Below are 23516 nucleotides of genomic sequence, written 5' to 3' on the forward strand. Positions count from 1 at the left end.
GTGTACTTGGCTAGTGATGCATCTCAGTACCAGCCGCAAGCATTGTGATTAGTTTGCCTATGAGATGCCCATGGTGTCTCCTCTCCACTGACCCTCTGGAAAACTCCATTGTCCAGGAAATGAAGTTCAGCCAGTATTTTGCCATGTGCATGTGTGGTTTGAGAGCAGGCTGTAGGTGAATTGAGATCTTGCTCGCAGTTTGCAACCACGTGAAGTATAACATCAGGTGAGAAGCAGTATCTAGCAGCGACTGATTGCCTGGACATGCCGAATGTGTTGCTTTCTCTCTCCTGTTCCCTGAGAAGAGTGGCAATACAAGATAGACATTCACCGACATGGTGAAATAAATGTTTATTTTTTTACAGTGTCTTGTTTTCTTATCTGGGCAGACTGAAAGTGATTGTTTGCTGCTGTTGTGAGTTACACCTGTTAATGGGTGTAGCAGGGTGCTGACTGTTTGCTCCCTCCCCCCTTTGCCGTATGTTGATTGCTTTTAAAGACTTGTTGCAAAAATCATTTAATATTTCTTTGTATAAAATTCGACTTAAAAGTAAATACAAATAAAATAAAAAATAAATACGTTTTTGACGTTTAGAAATTTTTTCTTAATTTATCGTCATATTTTTTCCTTTGTGGTGTTAGTGTTTTTCCTTGCCTCCATTGATTTCTATAAAAATGAGTTGGACTACCAGTTATTGGTAATGTGGGGTGCTGCATTTACTCCATGTCTTGGCTGGATCAGATTTGAGCCTGTTTTTTCAGTTGTAGTACAGTAGTAGATTGAGGTGTATTTTTTGTGAATAGCAATTGTCTCACTATTTTGTGGGTGTGTGCATGTGCCTCCCTAAACCCTTGCTTACATTTCCCATAACTCCACACATTTAGTAGTGTATATTCCCCATTTTCCAACAACTCCCACTTCCCACCTTTGGTTCAAAAATGCACATCTGTCTGCAGAGATCTCCACACTGGTGACTGAGAACTCCGCACACAAGAGATCGGGCAGGTTTTTTTAAAAACATTTTTATTGTTTTGCAATAAAGAAAAACCTACAACAAGAATGTCAGTATTAAGCAACACTCCCACGTTCCCAATCCCGTACCCTCTCCACCCTCCTCACAATCCAGGACCTCAATATATTCATCCAAGGGCTAGATGTAGGTAATTCTTATTCACCACTTCTTAAATACCGAATTTTACCGATTCGGTATTTAAGAAGTGGTAAAATAGAGGGGGGGGGGGATGTAGGTATTTCAGAATCGGTAAATACCGAATCGTTAAGATTCGGTATTTACCGAATCTGTAAATACCGATTCGGTAATGCCCATTGATTCCTATGGGCCTTGAAGCCCATAGGAATCAATGGGCAATACTGAATCGGTATTTACCGATTCGGTAAATACCGTTTCAGCAAGGGTGCAGGGGGTGTCACTTTGACACCCTCTAGCACCCCAAAGACGGGCATGTGTGCCATGTGGCACACAGACATGCCCTAAGGGCATGTCTGTCTGTCACATGGCTAGGTGTGCATGCACACATGTGCATGCACACCTGGATTCGGTATTTTACCACCCAATTGGATTGGGTGGTAAAATACCGAATCTGTAAGGCCTTAGGGACTCTGAAGAGTCCCACCTACATCTGGCCGTTACCGAATCGGTAAAAATACCGATTCGGTATTTTACAGAATCGGTAAATTTACCGATTCGGTAAATTTACCGAATCTGTAAAAATGGCCCCCTACATACCAAATACCCATTTACCGGTCGGTAAATGGCCTCCTACATCTGGCCCCAAATGTTTAGCCATTTCAGTCCTCCAAGTCCAGTTCAGCAAGATCCTTCGATCACATAGGTTCAACCTTTCCATGACAACCATATATGCAAATGTTCGCACACCCTCAACGCCCTCCCTTCAACCCGTGATATTGTCGCCATTTGCCCTATACTCTGTGGAACTTTTTGGGGCACCCTCTCGCTCTGTACGTGACCCTTTCGGCTGCCATGTAGAGGTCCATACCCCTCCGTCAGAGATTGGGCAGGTTTAAGCCGAAATCTCTGCCTGGATGTTAGTAAATAGCATATGTGAGTACTTAAAGTAGTACTACAAGAATACTACTTCCTACACTCAAACATGATTTTGTGAGTAGGCCTCCATTATGCAGAAGAAACAAAACAAGGACAACATAATAGCAGCCAAAACAACTCACCTAAAGGTCCACATAGGTGCAGCCAACAGTTGCCGTAAATGCTCTAGGAAATAGTTCATCCCTCACACATTGTTCACTCCCTAGTAGAAATGTCAGTGGATTTCATTAACTGATGTCAATTTGACAGAAGCAAAATGGGATTTGTGTTAGTTTGTGTTTGCAAATAGTCTCTTCTATGTCTTTCAGAGCCCCCTATGGAAAAGCTGTAGATATGTGGTCTGTTGGCTGTATTCTTGGGGAGTTAAGTGATGGGCAGCCATTATTCCCTGGAGAAAGTGAAATAGACCAACTGTTCACAATACAGAAGGTACTCGGGCCACTTCCGTCTGAGCAAATGAAGCTTTTCTACAGCAACCCTCGTTTCCATGGACTTCGGGTAAGGGATGCAAACCAAAAACGGGTAAGGCAAACAAACTAATCTTTACAAATGTTTTCTTTGTCGTCTGTCACTATGGTCTGACTTGTAGTTAGTGATTCGTCTCACCATTAAAACTGGAGTGGTTTTTATATTAGTGTGCATTTTATCTTCTGTATCATCTTTTATTGTATTGCTTTGATTATCTGTTGCTTTGTATTATCATCAAGTTAACACCCAAATATTGTTTTGTGTTGCTCCTGCTTCCAACTGTAAGTACGTCTCTGATTGCAATTGCTTTTTTCTCACAATTGTGAAATCAAATATTTAACCATTACATATTAATGTATGAAGTTTGCTGCTGAGGCATTGCCTTTACTATATTCCTCGCATATATCCTGTTGAACTTGTGCAGTGAGGTAAATCTTATAAACTAAAACTGAATAAGAGCTTTTTTTTAAAAAAAAATATTTGAATTTTTCAAAAGTCATAGAAGCGTTTACATGTGTTACCACAACAAGATATGGGCCGGTATTAACCACAAACATAGAAAGAAACTAGGACAAACTTGCTACTGCAAAAAAAGTTGTTGATACTCTTATATGGAATACCAGAGCTAGTTGCAGATTGGTTGCTTAAAACTGAAAGTCTATGTCAGTGCCGGTGTTTGGATGTGGACAATGTACATCTCTGTATCGTGTGGCCATTTCTTCTGTTCCACTTGTTGTTAATTAGGTAATGAAAGAGTTTTAGCCAACAGTAAGTTGAACTGTTCCTAATCCTATTGTGTGCATAACGTATCTGTAAAGTGGTAGCTGAAGTCCTTACACAAGTGGGGCCACTTGATTCACTCTCGAAGTGTGGAGCTCAATGTACAATTCCCATCTACATGTGTGTCTATATGTGACCTCACTAGACACATCAGCAGGCCTTTTGAAAGGTAACCACGGTTCTTTCAGTTTCTAACACTCTACTATTGAAACAATATTTACTCCAAGTCCAACCGTCCATCAAGAATTTGTTGTTTCCTCAGTATTTTACTATCTGTAGTTCAACCTCACTGGTGAGATATCTTGAATCTACTCTAAGATTTGATTGTCAAGGAGGTAGTTGCCAGTTTTCAAAATCAGGTGAGATCAAAATTACAAGCCCGAGTTTGAAACCTGTGCGTTTTCAGGTCATAGCATACACTCAGGTTCACAGAATTTCAGTCTACCCTCTGTGACCCTAACAGAAAGTGGTAAAGGTTGCAAATTGGGCTACTGATTGTTCATTTCAGTAGTCACATCCTATGCCTGAGAACAGGAGTTAAACATTAAGTGACAAACTGAGTCTTTGCCCTGCATAGTGACATCTTTTTTGAACAGATGGGAAAATGAGTCTGGGAAGCAGGTGAAAATATCTTGAAAAATAGCAGTAATTTAGGTGCTTGTGTCCTCTTTATGGAACTGTCCGTAACATCTCTGCTTCCATTGGTAAAACATGCTCCATACCAGGTCACACTATACGCCGGTCTATCTAGCTTTCCCACTTTGTATATTCTCATACATTTTTTAAAATGTGTGTTATTGCCTGTAGAGAAGCTGAAGTAGCATTGCTCCCTTTAATGATGTAAAGAGAGGATGCAAATAACGACTAGCCACAAGAACAACTGTGACTAAATATCTGCTTGTAGTGCAAACAGGTGTTTTTACCATTAACAAATACAGAAACTTATTTGTATAAGAATGTGGTCTAACGGCTAGGGCGGTCAACCTGGGAGCTGGAGATCGGGTTCGAGTCTGGGCAGGGACGCTCAACATTCAGTGATTCTGGGCAAATCACTTAATCTTCCCTAGCCTAACAAAAATGAATGTGTCCATCTGTAACATAACTGGTGCTCATGTAAAGTACTCTGATACCTTCGGGTCTAGTTTGTGCTATATAAAACAAAAATATATATATATATCTCAACATTCACCTAGCCTTATTTTTTGCAGACGGCTGCTCTGATCTGCAAGCTACTGTGCATAGTTGCAATACACCCCTAGCAGTCTGTTTCAATATGTGTTTCGTAGTAATGCCTGACCCTGAGTTTGAAAAAAACAGCAACTTGACGTGCTTTACTCTTAAGCATCTTAAAAAGTTGTTTAATTATTCTTGTATCCTTGTGTTATCTGTAAAAATAACTACTTTAGTTAGAAACAAATATATTATTACGTTTTTAGGAGTAAACTCTCTGAGCTTACTAGGGCTCGGAAAATAGTGTCCCTCAATCCGTAAGCAAACTATGTACTGTAAGAAAGGGGATCCCCAGAATTCAGCTTAGAACCATCTAAGCAATGTGCTCTTTATTTTATTAAACTGTGTTGAAAACTGTGAGTTGATCAGTAATAAAATACTATTTTTGGATGTTGTTTCTGTTATCTGATTACAGCTCAAAGCTCCAGCAACTTCCCAAAACTTGATGTCTAGCCATCACCTCCTCAAACTGTTCACAGTGCTAAGTTGTCTTTGAGATATGCTGAATATTATCCTCCACTGTGTTAACTTTCTGCTTATGCTCCACTGTGCTTCCTCTCACGTTTTTTTCATTTTGTTTTGTATTTTTACATTAAGAAGAGTAAAAACAATACTTTGATTAGTCACGAAGGTTTAGTTCACCACAATGTTTCTTGATCAACTCTAAATCATATATCCTGGCTCACAAAAGAGTCTGTAGCAGCACCTAGTATCCAATGCTGCAGGATGAAGGGACTTATCTTGTTTATTCTAAAAATGTATCTCATCGGTTTGTCTTTGACTTACATCATCATATGTATGACTCAAAGTCAACTAATATCTACAGTATACACTTAACAGCGAGCACCTGCCCATGAAGCCCGATCTAATGCCTGCACAACCGGCCAGCCTGCATCCTATCATACATAACCCACTTGTAGTCAATATTAGGTTATAAGTTGTTGTACTAGTAGTATTGCAGCTACTGTGAAATAGGCTCATAAGGTGCCAGATCCTATCATAACTGCAAAGTTGTCAGTTACGGCATCATTTCTGTTTCTTTTGGCTGCACTAGCTACACACAAGGGGCATAATGGCCGTATCAGGGAATCAAAACATTGCGCATCCCTTCTTCCTTAGGTACAATTTACTTAGAGTTTAGGAGCATATAGAACCATCCAACAAGGCTAGAATTTTCCCCAGGACTGCTGGTCAGCAGCCATCAGCTTTAGATCATCTCTCACCAAGCAGCTTTCCCTTCACTTCTGGGTAAACAGGTAACTTCAACAGAAGAGAATCCTACCAAGACCCTGGAAAGTCTGAGCTGAAGCTCATTGGTGTAGACGTTTGAAGGGGGCTTCACAGTTTTTAACTAGAATTGAGAGCAACCCACAAACCAACCATTTTGTTCCCCAGAGTAATACGTTGTTTTGTGCTAACAAATGGGCCGAGAACAGCAACTGGGTCTAACAAGACTAGGCAAGGAGTGCCACAGTAAACCGGATCAGACTACACATTTTGAAAGTCATACCCTGGACTACTGTAAAGCCCAGCACGATCATACTAATGACCCTGTGTGCGATACGCAAGTACTAAATAACAGTAATGTTAATGTAGGAATTGCAAACAAAACAAATGGGAGAAAGCTCAGTATCAGGGGATTGCTCCTGTCACTAAATTACTGCAAAGATTTTAACACTATTAGCACTATTAGTTTTCATGGCTTTGAAGGCAGCATGGGTAGATTACCAAAATCCTGGTGATCAAAATGAGTATTCATAATACTGAACCCTATGACATTAGGTGCTCTTTTCTCTCAGAGTGCTCTCTAAGCCTTTCTTTAACTGTATTTCTTTGATCATTGTTCCGGGTGCCATTTGCCTTCAAATTCTCCACTGGGCAGCTCTGATTCTTTGTTGAAGAAACCTAGTTCATTTAGCCTGTTTGTCAGTATGCGGGTCACTGTAAATGTAAATGTAAATGTATAGGCATTTATATAGCGCACTACTTACCCGTAGGGTCCCAAGGCGCTTCGACCGCTGCGAAACCCTTCCTGGCTTCCCTGAGAGATGGTCCCTTAATGGAGGCATCCCCGGCAGTCTGGTGGGGCCGTTAGTGAAGATGAGGCAAGCTAATGCCCAGAGTTGCCGAGTGTGAACGCTGATCAGAGTGGGCACCGAGGCGAGAGAATTATCGAGTCCGCTGACCCTGGTCCAGAAACCTGCCGCGCCGGGAATCGAACCCTGGTCCCGGGCCGTCCTCTGCTCTCGGGTCTGCCGCCTCTAACCAGTGAGCCACACTACTTCACTGTGATGTAACCGTGCTCCACAAACCCATTATACTTGGCACAGAAGTATCTGCAGATGTTCCAGGTACCTCCAGCTCAGGTCCTGCATACATTGCTTCTTTCTCCCACACACACTACTACTCTGTGATGCAGTCTTGATGCCTACACAGGTCGGTTATATAATGCTGTGGCACAGAGCTCTGAGGCTGACTGACGCTGTACATCTGGCTCCAGTCATGAGAGCATTTACTGAAGGGCTTCCTTGGCACAAACAGGACAAATCATTGATTTTGGACTCAAACAATATTGACATCTTTTACTAGTTTGCTAAATTAACTCAAAATGATAATTATTTTACTTAATTTATGAGAGCAAAGTGGAGGTGTACGGTAAATACATGTGATGTAATTATAAATATCAATTAGGTGTAAACTGGTAATTTAGTTTTGTCATGTAAAGAATGCCCTTAGTCATTGCCTTGTTTCGTTTGTGTGTTGGGTACTTGTAGAAGCAGGTTTCATTTCTAATGTTCTGTTTCCTTTTAATACACATTTCTGTACTGTTGTTGATGTGGTGATGTCCCCTGCTGTAGTCATTATTTTCAGTTTTCCTTAACCGTCGCTAGACATTCGCTCAGCTCTTAAATTAACGAAATGTGCACTGTCTATAGTGTCCTTTCTTTTTAAATAAAATAACCTAATTCTCTCACATGGCGTGCAACAAATGGTCCGGATCCATTTTTTGCCAAAAGGTATGAACAGTGGAATTTTTCATTTTTCATCTGTTCTTACGTTCACCAGGCAGAGGCTTATTTTATGGTCTTTGAGGGTGGCAGGCCCCCAGAGGGCAGCACATGTTTTATCTAAAAAGACTACAAAAAAAAAAAAACGACAGGAGATGGAAGGCTTTTCACGACTGTGCAGTATTTGCTCTTCTAAAAGCCCTGCGAGTAAGGCTAGGTTTCTGCAAACTAGTGCAGGCTTTTTTGTTTAAAAAAGAATCCCCCATTGTTCCTCTTTATTGGGGCCGGCTAGATGGGTTGCTAACTACACAAGCAGAGTTTGTATGCTTCTGTTCATGATTGCACCAACTGTGTTATATTTGGGTCATTGGGTACTTTTCCTTGATTATCTCTGTCTGCTTAAAATCAATAAAATAAAGTTATTTAAAAAAAAAAAGAATCCCCAAGAAGGACATGATAGACAAACTCCACTCTGTGTTTCCTGTGGGATTAGCATGCTATGCACATAGTCTGTCTGTTGGAGATTTAAAAAAAAAAAAAAGTAGCTTCTGTATAACAGGGAATCCCACTAAGGACACCTTTTATATCTCGTGGAGGGGACAGAGGCATATCTGCCGTCTGTCTTATTCCTTCTGCTCCTGGCAGCTGATCTGGAACTTTTCTTAGATATCTAGAGGTAATAAACAGAATCTCTATGGCAAGACTCCCACTCAACTGTAGACATAATAGTCTGTCTCTTGTGTCTACTACAGAAGAGGCTCGGGACATCTAACAGTGCCTTTATATACATTATAGTTTATATGTCACGTGTTATGAGTGGGCTTCTCTGTGCTATAATTCACAGGCCTTTAAAAGAAAAGGCTTGCTCTTTCTTCAGAGGGCTTGCACTCCCTTGCAAAGCTTTCAAAATAAATGAAAAGTTCATGGATTTAGACTGCCTCTTCCAAAGCCTGCCACAAATTTGTTGCAGGCTCTTGAACACCGGCTATAGGCCGTGGCTATGGCTTGCTCTTGCAGACATGCAGCGGCGTGATTAATATTTTAGCGAGGACCACGTGTTTATTATTCAGATGAACACTTTATGTTATTGTCTATTTGAATCTTTCCATTCTAATGATATGTGAGCCTACTGTGTGAAGGAATGACTTTGTTTTAAAAGATGATTAATCAAACAGCCGTGCATTTCCATATAAATGTAACATAGTTGGTATACAAAGGCTGATGAGATCTACATCAATATGTGCGGTAGATTTTGGTAACAATAAGAATATCATACTTGCTAAAGGCCTTGAACATATAGGGACTTATTACGATGTTGGGTGGATGACACCGTCTCGGTGTGAGAACAGACCTCACCTTTTGCTGAATGTCAGTTCTTTGTCTCCCTAGATGTTGAGTAACTTCAAAATCTCAAGATCATTTCATAACCATTTTCTTACTTGCCTGATAGGTCATACTGCTATCTTGGACCAGGATTTTCTGCTAAGTTTTTTGTTATTGAGTTTTACCATTTCAAAATTGCCACCACCAGAGGGGGGTTAAGGTATACTACAGCTTCATGTGTGGATTTAGGAGCTTGGCAAGATTTATCTGGCAGCATTTTGTGGAGCTTCTGAAAGCTGCAGCCGCCTTGTGCCCTATACCCACATACCACCTGGGGGTCTCCTTCATGTTCCAAGAAAGGAACATGAAGAGAGACACCTTATATGTTACATTTTAAAATATTGATGGATTAAGTACACAGTTCACAGTAGAATAAAATAAATTATCAATGTCACTGCAATCTGACCAGATCTCGAGAAACTGAAAAATTCAAACAAAGACTTGTTGAGTCTAAATCTTGACTCATAGTGAGTTCCATTAACGGCAAGGCCAATACGTTGTCATGTTTCCTAAACAGAATATTAGACAGTGTGTAATTAATAATTTGTTAAATTTTACATTTGTATGTATACTCAAGTGAACTAAGAGAGGAAATTAGCAGGGGAACTAGGAATCTCTAACCATTTCTCTCCATTCCTCCATATTTTCGCCAATGTTTTTTTTTTGTTGAAAACTTTTTATTGATTTTATAACACAAACACAAACATCTTGCAAGGAAAGAAAAAGAGACATCAATATACACAGCGTTGCAGGACACGGTGCCGGGGCAGGAAGGTTAGTCCAAAGAGCGGTCATTCAATTGAGAAAGAGATGTACAGGGGGGGGGGGGGGCAGAAGAACAAATTGCAATCAATAGACAATAGTACGTGAAGGAAACCACGGGTTACGGGGACGTTGGTGCAACATCTGGGTCAGGAAGAGGAGGGGCACATATATCTCCACGGTAAGTGTTCCACTGAGTCCATATCTTCACCCCTTTTTCGGGGGGTACCTCGAGAAACATACACAGTTTTTTCTCTGAACATGCACCAGTCCATGTTTTGTTTCCATTTCCGAATCCCGGGCGGCTCCTGAGCACCCCACAGCTGCGCAATGTCTCTTTTGGCAATCATATTACCCAAAGTCACCCACCTAAGCTGCGACACAGAGTAATCATTCGGTTCCCATATGTTCAGCAGACATCTCCTAGCCTCCGGCATCGATCGCACCCCGGTAACCTCACCCATCACCTCGTGCACACGGGTCCAGAATCGCACTATCTCAGGGCACTCCCAGATGATATGTAAAAAGGTGCCTAGGAGACCGCATCCACGCCGACACAAACCATCCACAGAAAAGCCCATGTGTAACAAGTGGGGACCAGTGACATACACTCGATGCAGGATTTTTAATTGCACAAATCTAAGACGCGCCTGGATGGCTACCTCTTTAGGGGACGAGATCGCCGCCTGCCAGTCCTCATCGTCTAGCTCCAGTCCATCGCCCGTCCAGACCTCCCTGAGGCGAGACAGGAGATCAGATCTGGAGTTGATTAATTTTTTATAAATAAGTGAAATCGTACTGTCAGGAACATGTCCGTCTAGTACACTGTCCTCAAGTGGGGACGACTCCGGAATCTCCACCCCCGTAGGGAAGACCGAGAGCACCGCGTGACGGACCTGTGCATATCGAAAAAGTTCGCGGTCGCTCAAAGCGAACTCGGCTTTCAATTCCACAAACGTCTTCACTCTCCCCTTAGTCCAAACATCATCAATCCTGCTGATACCGATCAAGTCCCACCTATCAAACCCCTTCGACTGCCAGAGTGAGCCAAGTCTATCAGACGCATACAGTGGCGTGGCACGAGTCAGTTTATCATTCCACCCCAGCGCCATGGAAGCATGTCGCCACACCTGGACGGCCGTCCTAGTGGGGCCCGTAACGTTGCGAGGGGTGTGTTTCGAGTAGAGGGCTCTGTTGTAGTCGCCCCCCGGTAGCAACCATTTGTCCATCTCGAAGGCCGGATTCGGCAAAGGGCCATACATGCAGTGATTTATAGCCCCCAGTTGAGACGCCCAATAGTAGCGACGGATATCAGGCAAAGCAATTCCACCGTCGTACCACGGGAGCGACAATTTGGCAAATAGCGATCCGGGGCCTACCCCCCCACACCAGTTGCCTCTGTAAGCTCTCAACCTCACGGAAGTATGTAGCCGGGACAACGTTAAGCGTGTTTTGCGATGCGTAGAGGAAGCGGGCAGCGACATCATCTTAAACAATGCCGCTCTACCCAGGGGAGAGAGAGGAAGTTTCCCCCAGGCGACCACATCCGCCCGAAGGCGCTGAAGAGGGGGCAGCAAGTTGCGGTCAAACCGCAGCGTAGGGCTCAGCGTGATAAAGATGCCTAGATATTTAAAACCATTGTTCACAATCGTGATAGGACAACCACTCGGCAGAGGGGGGGCGACACCCGACAGGACATATATACAGGACTTAGACCAGTTGATGACAAGACCTGAGTTTTTGCGAAAGGATGTTAGGACATCAAACAGCACAATGAGGGATTTACGGGGTGACGTAAGATACAGCAGAATATCATCAGCATAGAGAGATACACGGTCCTCAAACCCCGAATTCCATCTAATGCCCTTCAGGGACGGCTCCCACCTCAACCAGGCCGCCAGCGGTTCCAAAGCGAGAGCAAACAACAAGGGGGACAGGGGGCAGCCCTGTCGCGTCCCTCTGCTCAGTGCAAAGGGCGCAGAGACCCGACCATTTACCACCACCTGAGCCATAGGACCGGCATAAAGCAATTTGACCCACCGAACGAACTCCGAACCAAAACCAAACTTAGCAAGAACCGCCCACAAAAATGGCCATTCTATCGTGTCAAACGCCATTGTAGCGTCCAAGGACGCCAAGATGGCGGACTCACGCAGCGTTTCGGCCCGTGCCAGGACCCCATGCAACCTTCGGAGGTTAAGCGCCGTGTTACGATGCGGTATAAAGCCGGATTGATCAGGGTGAACCAGGTCCCCAATGACGGTCGCCAAACGTGTAGCCAGCAGCCTGGCCAGGATTTTAGGTTCTGCATTAATCAACGAAATGGGTCGAAAGGAGGCACAACGATCCCGAGGTTTACCATCCTTGTGGATGACAACAATGGTAGCCAGTCTCTGGTCTGGCGGGAGAGAACCCACCTCCAAAGACTCAAGAAACATAGAGCGCAGATGAGGAGCTAGCGAATCCGGGCGCAGTTTATAAAGCTCAATGGGGAGCCCATTAGGGCCCGAGGCCTTGCCAGATCGGACCGAGCGGACAGCAGCGGCAATCTCGTCCACGGTAGGCGGGGCGTCCAGAGCATCTCTATCAATATCAGACAATCGGGGAAGTGCAATATCACGCAGTAGCAAGTGGGAATCCTGCTCCGATCGATCAGACACCTGGGAGTACACCCCGCGGAAATAATCGGCAAAACATGCAACAATATCAACAGGGTCTGTACAACTCTCTCCATTCTCAGCAACAATCACAGGGACGACACAACTTGCATTCTCTCTCTTATCTAACCAAGCAAGCAATTTCCCAGCCTTATCACCAACATCATACAGGCGTCCCTGCTGTTCTCTCCCCATTTCCTTAGCGGCTTCAGTGACCAGAGCTCTGTATTCATGTTGTTTCAACTCCAACAGATGTAACCCCTCAGCGGTGACCCCAGATTCCAAGCACGCCTCTAGGGCCGTAACCTCCCCTTCAAGTCGAACCATCTCAGCGCGTTTGGCCAGCTTCACGCCACCAATTAGCGATAGGGCCTGGCCACGAATGACTGTTTTGTAAGCCTCCCAAAGTGAACTAGGGGAGGAAACAGAGCCCACATTTTCCTCAAAATAACAATCGTGCGCCTTAACCAGCTCGTCTCTGACCCTGGGGTCCTTCAAATACCAGGGATTGATCGGAGCCACTCGGCCCGCCGAACCCTGCCGTGCATCTACCACCAACCAAAGCGGAGAATGGTCCGAGATGCCCCGTGCCAGATGTTTAACCTCTCGTACGAGGGATGCATGAGCTGAGGGCAGTAATACATGATCTAATCTCGAGAGACTACCATGAGCACCAGAGTGATAGGTATATTGCAACTGGCCCGGGTGATGCAACCGCCAGCAGTCGGTGAGCCCCAGGGTATCAAGAAAGTCACTCAACCAAGTCTGGGCCCTCGGCAGTTCCCTGGGAGGGTGACGATCACGCATCCCCGAGACCACCGCATTAAAGTCACCACCAACCAGAAGCAGACCCTCGGGGAGACCCAGGATAAGCCCACTCAGATCAGCAAATGTGGTGGCCTGGAGGCCTGGGGGCACGTACACAGAAATCAGAATAAGAACCTTCCCCTCCCAGCGTCCCACAATGGCAGCATAGCGTCCCTTATCATCCAGTATGACATCATCAATGGCCAAGGGGAGGGAGGTCCGAACCAGAATACCCGCCCCCCTAGATCCCGAAGTGAAACCCGAGTGCGCCACAAGGCGATAACCACGCCTATTCAAAGCGTAGCACTTGTTGCCGAGCAAGTGAGTCTCCTGCAGCAAAACAACATCTGGAGTCAAACGTTTCAGCAATTGCAACACCATCCTCCTCTTAATCCCATCCCCCAACCCGTTCACGTTCCAACACAATAACCGGAGTCCCCTACCCCCCATCCCTGCGTTCAGCCCCTCCCCCGCCCCACATCCAGAGCAACCGCAAATAACAGGATTGCGCCTTTCCCTCGCCTTGCAAGTAACAATAAAAATCAAACAAACAACCCAATTCCCCCAACATTGTCGAAACAACTACACCCCCCACCCCGCACCCCTGCTGAAGACCAAAGAGCCCCATAAACTTGCAGTGTGCCTGTCGCCCAACCACCCAACTATCTACGATAAGAAACCCAGGAGAAGAAAGGACCCGTTCGCCCCCCCATCCACCCCCAAAAAAGACTAGTACTTGCAAACATTAAGAACGCAGCATAGCACAGTTCAAAACCCCCAACGGGAAGGGCACGGGGCCAAAGTCAACAGCTACTCCTGCTCCGTCGGGCCACCTTCCGCCCGATCCGACTTGCCAGAGTCCTCAAAGGGTTCAGGATCCGTAGGCAGCGTGTCAAGCCAGTCACTCACGACACCAGGATGGTCGAAGAAGAAAGTACGATCCCTATGTACTACCCGGAAGCGGGCCGGAAAGAGCATAGCATACTTCATAGATCTTTCCCGTAGTCTCTTCTTGACCCCCTGAAACCCCAGCCTCTGTTTCTGGACCTGTTGCGTGAAGTCCGGATAGAAGCTGACAGTAGAGTTCTCAAAGGCAATGGGACCATATTGCCGCGAGGCCTGCAGGATAGCGTCTCTGTCCCGGAAATGAAAGATCCTCGCGATGATGGGTCGAGGGTTAGCACCCGACTTAGGTGTGCCGCCGGGGATTCTATGCGCACGTTCGACGGCGAAAAACTTGCTGAGACCCTTAGGCGCCAAGTAATTCAGCACCAGGTCTTCCACCAATAGGTCCGTCGAAGCAGCAGTCGGCGATTCCGGGACCCCGATCAGGCGGATGTTATTGCGCCTGGCACGGCTTTCATAGTCCTCTAGGCGCCCAGAGTAATAATCATTGGCTTTCCTCAGATTTCCGACTTCAGCCTGTAAGTCGGCTACGTCGGTGACCAGGCTAGAGGTCTTGAGATCCAGGGATTTGACCTTTTCATTCGTCTTCGCCAAGTCCGCCCTGATCAGGTTGACATCAATCGCCACCGTGTCCAATTTGAGAGTCAAGGCCTCATATTGTTGCCCCAGTGAGGCCTTCATGCCGGTGATGGCATCCATGAGATCTCTCAGCGAGGGCTCGTCTTCAATCGATGAGTCCTCCAGCAATGTCGTCGAGGATTTAGCCGCCGCTCCCGGTGACCCCTTAGCTAGAGTGTACCGGTCCATAATGTTCGTTTGCGGAGCACCCCCTCGAGCGCCCGGTTTAGGCCCGCGCTTCCCACTCTCAGGCTTGGTGGCCATCTTGAATCCTAGACCCGTGCGGGTCGCCTGTTGACGGGTGAAAATGGTGACTGCGGTGGCAAATGGAAAACCAAGAGGGCGAAGATGGTGCCAGTCTCAGATTTGGACGCCGTCACGGTTCGGCAGTAGAAGCGGAGAGAGCAAGGCGTAGGGGCGTCTGGCCGTTCACGGAGCCGTCAAGGTCTGGTTAAGCTCCGGACAGAATCGAAACCAAAAGCGAGCGCCAGCCCACGCAAGTCTAGCAGTCCGCTGTTGTTCACTCACTGGACGGCAAGCGAGACAAGATAGCACGGGGCGTCACCATGGAGCAGGCCAGAAAATTGCAACAGGCTGTAGCTCTGGACCCCGAAGTCCAAAAAAGTTAGTTGAATCAAATAAATGAGCAGTAGAACCGTGCCGATAATCACCCATCGTCAGAACCAGGATAAAGTACAGGATAGTCGATGGACGTGGCGAAGGTCCGGGAGCCTTGTGCTCACGCGACCATCTTGGGTGCGCGCGAAGCTCCTCCTCCATTTTCGCCAATGTTAGGGTCTGTATGAGATTTAAACATATGCAGCTCTTCAGCTACAGCCCATCCAGATATGTCATGTTGCCATTTCTGCACTAGAGGCTCTGTCGACTGAAGGCAATGTTTAGCAATTCGCCTCTTTGCCACTAGAAGACCGAAAACAGCAAATGTTTTCCCACTGTAAGCCAGTTTGCCTCTACATTTTCAATTTAAGAGCAATCTAGCACTTTTCTCAAATTAAAGATCAGGTTTTCTATACTGATTCAAATGAGGGCAGTTGACCTTCCCTCCCTTACAAATACATTTGGACTAGACCAGCATTAACAAGAAGATAGCTTTAAATGGAGATGCTCTGAAATGCCTTACAAAAATGGGTTACATATGTAGCCATATGTAGAATAAAATGACAGACCTAATGGATATTTTTGGAAATTAACCTTCTTGTTGGGTATCCTTCCTTAGATCTCTCTGCCGAGGTTTACAGGGTTGTCTGCTGCTTTTCCAACAACATGTCATCCTCTTTAGCTCTGATGATCTATTTTTTTCTAGTTGTCTAATGTCCCGAAGCCTTGCAGTGAACCATATTTTCCTGTCATGTCATCTGGTCTTAATTTTGTTCTGCTAGGCCATATCCAAAGAATAAAAGTGGTTTTGCTGTTGTTTTTGATTTGCTTAAAAGACCAGATGACAAGATAAGCACTTCTCTGAAAGAAGGATGTTCGCCGGGGTGACACCATCGTACCTTGTATTACATTCATGTACCTGTTTGTAGGAGGTCGATCTTAGGAGTGGAAGCTTGGAATTTTTGAGCTGACCATGTCATAGGTAGTTGACATAGTCAAGTTAGACATAGTCAAAACGTCAATACCCAACCAACTCTTCAATGATAGACTGCTCCAGTTATACTTTCTTAGGAGTAAAGATCTTCGTAGAACTCCTTTACTATAGAATGGACAGGGTTGCTTGCAGCCTCCCCCAAGATGTTGAAATCTCCTAAAAGGATTACTGTCTTTGACCTAAATTTAGGTCCTCCAAGAGAGTAAATATATATTTTGTAAATGTGGGACTACATACAGGTTAATTAATACTCCCAATATCAAAAATCTATCCCTCATCCTGGGCACGTCACAGAAAGACATTTCAAGGCATGATTAAACCCTTTTATATTATCAGCATCACACCTCCTATTTTAGTTTTCCTGTCACGCCAACTTGTTTTATGCACAATCCTCAAGCAGAGCAAATGGGGAGCCATTTTGCTTTCTCTTTGATGGCTCAAAGGTTTAGACCGTGTGTATCAAAGTGGCCTGACGTCTTCTGTTTTGTTCAGTGAGTACATTGCACTTAGCAGACTGCTTTTCAGGTCCATGTCAGAATTACAAGATGCCTATTATCTTTAGCCTAACAAATTGAAAGACATCTGTATGGATGGTACAACACTCTTCCCTAAATGGAGTATTGTGGTGGAAATGTGCTTCAGTGTATCACATCTGCGAACAGGTAGGGTGGGGCAAAAAACTGCGGCAGACATCAGAGACTGACCAATTGAATTAAATAGTTGGTCCTATTGGGGCTATCATGAGAGCAGAAATACCGGTCCATGGGGCCTGAGTACAGCTGAATGTATTGTACAGGACTAGTAAGGCCATGTCTGAATCTTTGATATTTGGTGAATATAGGCTTACATTGTGCCATGTCAGGTTATTATATAAAAACTATTTTAAATTAAATTAAAACTGATGCTTGACTCTGATTTGTGGAAATATTCTGCCCTTCTAAAGTCTAATCTGGATATTTGTTTTCAACAATTTACATTGGAAAAATCCAGTACACATGGTTTTATTTACCTGGGCCGTTGAGAGATAAACTGTCATTGAGATACATTCCGAAGTTCTTCAGCACTACCACTGAATTGGTTAACGGGAACACCCAATTCTATGGGCTACCAGCTATCTGACCAAGCCATCTTATTTGACAAAAAAACTCTGTCTTACCTGAGTTTAGTTTTTAAGCATTATTAAACACCAATTTTGCTGTGGCAGAGAGACATTTGTTAAACCGTGTCTTGTAAAACGCATGACCTCCATCTATCCTCAAAATCAACTGGGTATCATCAGCATACTTTGCAAAGTAGAAGCCAAACAAACAGATCAATATGGTCAATGGGGTAACATAAATATTAAAATGAGTGGGACTGGGTTTCGAGCCCTGCGGAAATATGTGTTCTACTGGAAGCATGTTGGACGGGGCTGAGTTCATCCTCAGTCTTTTGTGTGCTGTTGGAGATAAGCACTGACCCTAAGTAGGGCATGTCCCCCGACACCTGTTTCTAAGAGCCTATCAACTAGGATCCTATCTGAGGTAATGTTGAAGGCTGCGGAAAGATTGAACAGTTTGAGAACTGCATCACCTCTTTGATCTAAAATCCACCTTGTCTCATCCACCATTGATATCTTAGCTGACTCAGTGGTATGCGCATCTCAAACACGAAACTGAGCGGCATCCAAGATCTTATTAGATTGCAAAAATGTGGCGGCATGTCATTCACTTGCTTCTCCAACATTTTTATTAGTGCTGACAGTAAGGATACATGTAGAAAATATGGTAGACTGGTTGGGTTGGCTTTGAATTTTTTCAGAATGGGGTGATCATTGCATGCTTACAAATCAGTGGAACTGGAGCCGATGTTAGAGAGATATTGTTCGAGTTCACCAGTATTGGTCCCAACGAACTCACACCTTTGTGTAATAAATTAACAGGACAAGGATCCTGATTTAACTGAGACTAAGGTCCCTTGTGGAGTGAAAGGCTCAAAATTTAAAATCTAACACTCAGAAATCCGGCTGACAGTAGTGAACCCCCCCTTATCACAACACAACTCCCTCATCGTATGCCCCCCAATTATCCGCTTCGCCGCGGCGGAATGTGTGGAAAAAAATTACGCGGGCGCAGTTCAGACGACTCCCGACTGTCCTCCGCACACGCCCACCGTGACATCGGATGGCCGCCGGCCGTCTGACGCATGGAAAAGGTTATAGCAGGTCTTTTGCACATTCGGAATGCTTTCATTTAGGCATTCTGAGTTAGTTAAAGAGTTGATGATTTTTTAATCTCTTCTAAGTTTCAATGGCAGATTCCAAGATTTGCCCAGTGAAGTACCCTCTTATTACATTGAAGATCTGTATATAGCTGTGAAGTTCCTTCATATATAACTCTTCTCAGAAGTGTTATATTTACATCCATTATATTTGCTTGCAATTTTGTTGCACTTGGCGTAATGCGTCTGCTAACTAAGGTGAAAAAAGGTCTATTCCATGGAAGTCTAACATTTTTGATCGGAGTGACTACATCTAATGCCGTTGTAATCTATTTACTCACGGATTTGCCCAGAACTTCAACATTGATCAGTACATCATCAATATAAATCGAACAAACAATAACAAAAGTGTGACAGTAAAGAGGTATTTAATTGTTTACAAATTAGATGGAAGGGGTAAAGTTGATTAAAACTTCTTTGGAACTTCTTTCTAACAGAAGTAGGTTTTTAAAGAAATGTAGAACGAGGAGAGTGTGAGGGAAGGTCAGACACCTGATATTAGCTGCACAAGTTTAGTAGGAATGAAAGAAGGAGGACGATCCTGCATGCATTTAAATACCAAGCAATCAGATATATGAAGTGAGAACTGAGAGATGGGAGGAAATAGAAGGATGGCAGAGACATTGAATAACAGCATGAAAGACAGTTTTTCGTGCACTGTAGAACAACAGTCTAATTGAGAACAAAATAATGATAGCATGGGGGAAACCATACACTTGTCACAAAGCTGAAAGTGGCATTAATGAGAGACCACCAAGAAGTCTGGTAGAATAAAATTAAAATCATAAATTATTCTGAGATTACATGGAGAAAGAGACATAAAAGTGGGCAGAAAATGAGGGGGAAGAAGGTGTAGGAGAGTGTGAGATAGGAGAATGGAAAGAGAATATCTTAAACTTGGAAGGACAAGGGTGTCAGTGGGGAAAGGACATCCAGGAACTGAAGGACCAAAGGCAGTTTGTGAATCATGTTGTAAAGGGTGTGAATAAATGAAGTGTAACGATAAAACGTTGAGAAGATCTGCCTAGAAATAGTAAGGATAAAGGAAGCGAGCAACATTGGCTGACATTGGGTCATGTACAGGAAAAGAGAACTGAGCCCTACTCCCTAGAGAAAAGGACACAATGTAGAGAAAGAGCTGTCACATGTCATTGATTAGAACTAGAGAGTTGTGTAAGAAGAGCACAAGGAATGTACAGTGCCTGAGAGAATAAGGGTTGATAGGACAAAAAGTTGGATGATCTGCCAAGTCCAGTGCTGCAGATAGGCCGAGTAAGAAGTGTAAAAAGAAAAGTTAGTTATAGCAGGAGAAGTGAAGGTGGTGGGAGTCAGTTAATAGGGCAATCTTAATAGATTGGATGGAATGAAAACCAGATTGAGAAAGTGGAAGAAGACTGTATGAATCTAGAAGGGCTGGCTATTGGTTTTGAGCAATGAGTTTAAAAGGTTTGAAAGATACAGGAGGAAGGAAATGAGATGAAAATTAGACGAGACAGAGTGGTCAGTGAAGAGCTTTTTGAGTATATGTAAAATGATGTCCTGCTTAAATACGGAAGGAGACAAGTGTATCGAACTGAGAAAAAAGCAGCGAAGTTATGGGAGCTGGGGGCAGCAGTAAGATTTTCATGTTGGAGAATAAGATAAGTGTCTGAGATGGGAGGTGAACATACAAAATAAAGGTATTTCAGGAGTGTGAGAAATTGAGAAAGTCAAATAAACTGTGGAAAAAACAAATGTCATTGTGGTGGAATGACGGTATAACGATCAGGGAAGGGATGGTTATTCCCATTTAAAATTACAACATTACAAACTATATGCACCCCAATTCCTTTGATTCTGCCTACCAAAGCTGGTGGTCTTCCCATCACGGTACAAAAGGGGGTGGTGATGGACGGAGCATCTGAACCAATCAAACACTCACACCCTGTCAACAGATCTGGGTTTAATCCATCACCGTTCTTTAGCCCACTCTGCCACCCCAGTTCAGACATGGCCATTTGCAAATCAGTCTGACCCTGTGCCTCATGGGAACAATCCAGCTCGAACTGCCAAGCCATGCCTTCCCTGGACCGGAAACAAGCTTCCGAGGACCGGTTTCTGGCATTTCAGCCGTCTTCAGCCCGGCTTGCTTGAATCCAGTGGCAAAGTGAGCAAGGGACTCACGTCTGAGCATACCCTGCCAATTTATGGCGAAAAAAGTGGTACAAAAGGGGGTGGTGATGGACGGAGCATCTGAACCAATCAAACACTCACACCATCATTCTGATAGCATAGCATTGATTTTGATGCAAAAGCTAAAATAATATCAGAAAGATCAGTATCCACCTCTGTGTGTTAAGTGTAGCCCCCAAACATTACCAGATTGGCTCAAAGGCAATGTGTGAAATAGAAATCTTAGAAATGGCAATATTACTGTCTAGAACATTTTGATTAATTAAATATTATGGAATAATGATAGCTGATGTTGATTGAAATAGCTTTCAGTTTGAAAGGGATCCCGCTCAACTTCAGAAAAGGCTAGATTTCAATACCACGTAAGCCAAATCACTCTTGCATAATCAAAATTGGCATTATGCCATCCATATTCATGTAGATCTTTTGTTATGATTATATTTTTATTCACCTACTGTTGCTTACACCGTTAGTCATTGTTAATCTTGACCAACTTTTTTTTCAATAAAGGGAGACTATAAGAGTCTTTTACTCTGATCTTATTTTTACTGTACAGGTGTATGAATGTAAATGCAGTGTCACAAATAATGTTTGAATTAGTGTTAGAGATTGTGTTTCCTGGTACTAGAAGTGATAAAAAAGAACCACTACTCATTAGATCTCTCTCTAGTAAGAGCCATGATAACTTAGCCTATGGGCCAATGGAGACCACCACCTTATACATTTGGAGGACCATTTATTTGTGATTTCTAATTTTGTGGGGTTACCATTTCTGAATTTACTTTAATCATATCCTTTATGTTATTGTCAAACATCAATCAAAGGTTTTTTAAGGGACCCTTATTCAGTTTTAAGTTGTGTTGTTCCACCATATATCTTGTATATAGATGCTTCAATAGCATGAATTCTGATTTAACTTTGATTAAGGGATATCTGGACACATAAGCATATTCCTTCATACATTGCGAAACTGTTGGAATGGATGATTCCACATTTGAAACAAGACTGTGTCATTCCCAAATGCTGGTAGCTTATAACATCCTTATCCAATGGCGGTGCTCCTAAATTAAATTTGTTTTCCCTGCTCAGAGGACAGGGCAATGGTTCCAGGCTGATAATAAACAACAGTGGAGACAAAGGCTCCATTGACTACTCCCTTGGTTAAGATTAAAGTATTCTGCGGTAATTCAATTTGTCCTTACTACAGCGCATGGCCCTCGATAATCTGTCATTATTATATTTACAAATCGGGTCAGCAAACATACTTTGAGAGAGATTGATTTGAGAAACCCCCATGACACTTTATCAACAACTTTCTCCTTGTCCTGTGACAATAGTCTATTAGTTATCATGTTAGCATAGACCTTGGAGTCCAAATTGATTAGAGAAATCAGAAAGTAGCTGGATGAATTTAAGGAGTCTTTACCCTTCTTGGATATTAAAATAATATTAATGTTTTCTGGCGAACCTGAGACTGCTCCTCTGTCTACAAAGAAATCAGATAGTTTCCCATCAGCACTAGTAGGGGAAAACTTTCTTATAGAATAAAGTTGTCATTCCATCTCGGCCTGGTCCTTTTTCTAGAGGTATTTGAGGTATAGTTGTGTTATTTCATGTAGAATGAAAGATCTATATAGTTCATCCCTATTTTCGTTGTTACTTTCATTGCTTCTCTGAGGAACATTTATATGTTTCAAGTATCCATCTATCTTTTTATTATTCACCACTAAAGTAGGAATATACAGAGCTTCATAGGAGTCTTTGAAAATATTCATTATCTCCTCACTTCCAAATTTGACATTACGGTTTCTGTCCTTGAGTTATTGTAGGATTCCTTGACCTTTTAAAGTTCAACTATGATGCTAGTATATTTCCTGCAGTCTGTTATCTGGCATTTTCAAAGTCATCTCTAGGAATTTTAATTGCAGAAAGTGTAATTGTCTCTGGATAATATCTGCACTATCTACAACCAACCATTTGTTTTGCTATTAGAATTGTTACTCCATTCTTTTTAACTGTCTCTCCAGAGACAACTAGTTAATTCATTGATCTCTCTTTATTTGCATAACTTCTCTTTGTTTGAGAGTTGTTTCTTTTTTTTTTTTTTTCCTTTTTTTTTTTTTTTTTTTTTTTTTATTTATCCTCATTTGTGCGCAAAGCTCCAATTTATCAAAACCGAGAGAAAAAAAATCCACCACAGAGCGAATAGTCAAGAGGTCATGTATTGTGCCAACTCAGCCATAAAGCTGGTGAGGGATTTGTCTATCGGGGGGTACGGCCGGTTCCCTTTTGGCACAACATACAGCGACCATAGACCCGCTTGGGATATTACCTCAGTTGATAGTGCCCGAGTCATCGAGACCGCCTTGAAATGTAGACATCAGTCTTGACAGCCAAGGTAGGCAATGCTCACATTAATCATCGGACCTGGGGAAAAAAAAAAAAAACCCCAGGTAAAGGACTTAACTAACCAAGCATTGCCCAGTATGCTCTAGTGTTTGGGTTTCCTACCCTAGCTAAATCAAGTTTAGAAATTTGGAGGAGGGATGTTCGCCATTCATGCACTGTAGGTGGTAGCGCATCTTTCCAGTGCCTGCATATCTCCCTACGTGCTGCAAGGATAGAGTAAAATATTAATCTTGTTGATGCATCATGAGTTTTGTTTCTTAAACCAAATATCACAAGCTCGAGGTCTATTGTGATGTTTTCGCCCACAGAATGTGACAACTTGTTTTTAATGGCTTCCCAATATTCTGATAAACTTGGA

The 23516-nt window shown here is 43.4% G+C and overlaps 1 protein-coding gene across 5 annotated transcripts in view; it reads left to right on the forward strand.

Annotated features, from left to right (window-relative positions):
• The window catches only part of CDKL5 (cyclin dependent kinase like 5), a 1214907-nt gene that overhangs the window by 928373 nt on the left and 263018 nt on the right, over window positions 1–23516 (forward strand). For 3 of the 5 annotated variants that reach the window (XM_078658112.1, XM_078658115.1, XM_078658114.1), the window contains one exon: window positions 2396–2609. In XM_078658112.1, coding sequence (XP_078514238.1) covers window positions 2396–2609 — 214 coding nt within the window. The remainder of the gene's footprint in view (window positions 1–2395; window positions 2610–23516) is intronic. The other 2 variants (XM_078658113.1, XM_078658116.1) reach the window with 1 other exon arrangement.

Source organism: Lissotriton helveticus, chromosome 8 (genome assembly GCF_964261635.1).
Source record: "Lissotriton helveticus chromosome 8, aLisHel1.1, whole genome shotgun sequence".
Classification (NCBI taxonomy): domain Eukaryota; kingdom Metazoa; phylum Chordata; class Amphibia; order Caudata; family Salamandridae; genus Lissotriton; species Lissotriton helveticus.